This window comes from Plectropomus leopardus, unplaced genomic scaffold, assembly GCF_008729295.1.
Source record: "Plectropomus leopardus isolate mb unplaced genomic scaffold, YSFRI_Pleo_2.0 unplaced_scaffold24109, whole genome shotgun sequence".
NCBI lineage: Eukaryota > Metazoa > Chordata > Actinopteri > Perciformes > Serranidae > Plectropomus > Plectropomus leopardus.
This window is the reverse complement of record NW_024626168.1, coordinates 727-3791: the sequence shown is the minus strand read 5'-3', so window position 1 is coordinate 3791 and position 3065 is coordinate 727. Positions and strand designations below refer to the sequence as shown.

At 44.8% G+C, this 3065-nt stretch overlaps 1 protein-coding gene across 1 annotated transcript; it reads right to left on the bottom strand.

Moving 5' to 3' along the window:
• Positions 1-357: 357 nt before the first annotated feature.
• Positions 358-2715, bottom strand: LOC121966350 (RNA 3'-terminal phosphate cyclase-like). Its single transcript, XM_042516453.1, has 3 exons — positions 2523-2715; positions 2332-2432; positions 358-531 (listed from the first exon to the last, which is right to left on the bottom strand). Exons 1-3 carry the CDS (start codon positions 2565-2567, stop codon positions 384-386), a joined length of 294 nt encoding a protein of 97 aa, XP_042372387.1. The 5' UTR covers positions 2568-2715; the 3' UTR covers positions 358-383.
• Between the last annotated feature and the right edge of the window lie 350 nt (positions 2716-3065).

The following is a 3065-nucleotide window of genomic DNA, read 5'->3' as shown; positions in this document are numbered from 1 at the left end:
TTGGGGAGTTTTTCCTCGGGTGATGTGAGGGTCTGAGGGCAGAGGGATGTCGTACACTGTAAAGCCCTCTGAGGCAAACCATGTTTTGTGATAATGGGCTCTATAAATAAAACTGACTTGAACTGACTTGACTTGACGGTTATTGTTTACAAATATAACAGAGACGATCAGTGACTGTTATTGTTTACAAATAGCTGCTGACATGTATGTTACATGTCACACTAGAGGTCCACTCTGTTGTGTTAAACCTCTTTAGTTTCCGTGGTGACAGCATGCTGTCTAAAATCACACACACGATAACACCATCTGATTGGTTCTGTGAAGACATCAGAGAGACTCTGTGGTGGACAGGGTTAGAGAGACAAAGAGACAGACAGACGGACTCACCCTGCAGTCTGCGTGTCAGCCGTGTGGTTTCCTGATTGGATCTTTCCTGGCGTCAGACTGACGTCTGTGGCACCGATGGAGGCTCCTTGCAGACCGCCAGAACACAGATCTGAGACCAGCTGCAGGCCGCTCAGGTGCTGTGGTCTGCACACGCACGTGCGCGCGCGCACGCACACACACACACACACACACACACACACACACACACACACACACACGTTTATACATCAGTGTGTAAACAGTGAACATGGGATTCTCTGTTCAGAAAAAGTGAGATTTTAAAGTTTCCTAAATAAACTCATCAGCGAGGAGACAAGATTTTTAAAAAAAAAACACGATGGTTAACCCACAAACTAGACCACACCAGACCGGACCGGACCGGACCAGACCAAACTAGACCAGAAAATACAAGACATACATGACGACACATGACGACACATGCCCACATGACGGACAGCGTGCAGCATCATGGGATCGCGTGACTTGGACACCGGTTTGAGGACACCGATCCTTCACACTAATCAATAAACTTAGCTGATGAACAGAATTGATTCGGAGCTGCTGGATGACAGAAAAGAGCGTGACTTGAACCTTCAGCTTATATTTCTGCTAAAATCAGTGAATTAAAGCAGTCGCGTGAGCGGGACGGACGCCGAAGAGGAACCAGCCAATTGTCGGAAGACAATCAGTCGCGTTTCATCAGTTATGTTCGTCCGTCACGAAGAGCAAACTCTTATTTTCGGACATTTGTTCGTGGAGGCTCTTTTCTCTGTGAAAGCTACAAATCTGATGCAAGTTTTCCAGAAGCAGCAGAAACCAGAGTCAGCAGAGCAACGACAACCGAAGCACACGAACTCCAAATCCACCGACGTCAGAGAGCTCCGATTCAGCTGAGTCATCCGGGCCTCCGATGATTCATGGTTAGCCCCAGATCTTCATCCATCTATCTATCTATCCATCCATTTCTCTTTATCTATCTATCTATCTATCTATCTATCTATCTATCTATCTATCTATCTATCTATCTATCCATTTCAAAAAGCTGCCGGTGGTCGTCACTAGAGAAAATGACTAAACTGAAGATGTGGTTTGACACAAATAAATGATCACTAACCTTAAATAAAACAAAAATAATGTTATTTGGGAATTGCAGGATTAACGTTCAGGTACAAATACAGATAGATGGGGTGCAGATAGAAAGGGTTAAGGAAAATAAAAAACCAGTTGGAGAACACACATCAAACATATACAGACCAAACGATCAAGAACATTTCAGTTTTAAACAAGCAAAACGTGTTCTGGATGATAAATCGCTCCTTTATGTTCCCGTCTTCCTCACTTCAGACACTGCGTAGATCTTTGTCAAAAACTGCACGAGTTCAATCAATTCACTGACTATTCTTCAAAAAAGGGTAGTAACGATGTTGCTGATCTGGATCACTCTCACTCAGTCTTCTTGCAGTCAGAATTATTAAACTTACAGACGAAACTGAAAAAAGTGAAATTCCAAACAGCACAAATCTAAAAAAATCAGCTTCTCCCACAAAATATAGAAATGGAGGGATGCAGAGGAGGCTGTGGTCTGCACCACAGCAGGTCTGCGCCCCTTTCTGTTTTTAAAGAAAGCATGACCTCCTTTCTTTTAAAACTGTTGGTGATTTTGGTTTTTTTAGGCGATTTTAAATCAATCACTTCCGCCTTTTTCCTTTATTTTTATTTGTTTTTTTATTTAAAAAAAAAAAACACGCTTCATATTTTCAAAGAAACAAATACTGAAAAAATCACCATTTTTTTGGAGAAAAAAAAGAAGTCGCTAAACCCGGTCCGGGTCCCGGGACCCGGAGCCCGGGACCCGGTGTGGCCCTGCTGTCGGTAAGTCGTCTGTTAGCGGCACACTGAACTTTAATGAATAGGCTAACGTTAGCCTGCTAGCTGCTAACTCACCTGAGCCCCGGTGAGCTCCGGCCCGCGCGGATTTTGGTGATTTTGATGGCGGTCCCGGTGATGCAGCTGAGCGCCGCTGACACCCTCAGGATCTGTCCGCCCTGCGGAGAACCGACACCGGCAAACACATCAGACACCGGCCGCTAGCCTCCGGTTAGCATGTTAGCATGGTCCGGTGAATAAAGACTCACTCCCTCCAGCAGGCTGCCGTCGATCTCCGCCGCCGCAGAGTCCATCCTCACCGGCCGCACAGCTGCTCCTCCTCCCGGTCTCTGGGTCTGAACGCTCCGGACAAACGCCGACAAACACCGGACTCTCACACCGGGCACCGGCAACTCTTCTGTTTAGACTCTACTTCTTCTGCGGCTGCTGCAACTTCTCCGGGTCACCCAAAAACTACACGCACTTCCGGCGGCTTTCAAAATAAAAGACTGGGGACTCTTCTTTCGTCAGGGAGGGGAGGGGCTGGACATTTTTCTATAACAGCAACAACAACAACAACAACAACAATAACATGAAGAAAACAAAACACAACACTGATGAGTTTAAACAAAAAGTAATCTCCAATCTTTTTTAAAGACCAAAAACTCGCCTAAACTGTAAAGAAAACACGCCTTCTAAACCCAACTTGGGTTTGATGTGTATATTTTATTTAAATCCACCATCCGAAAAGAAAAGCATCCAAAATATACCAACAAAAAAAATCAAAAATCAAGATGTTAATTTCCATATTT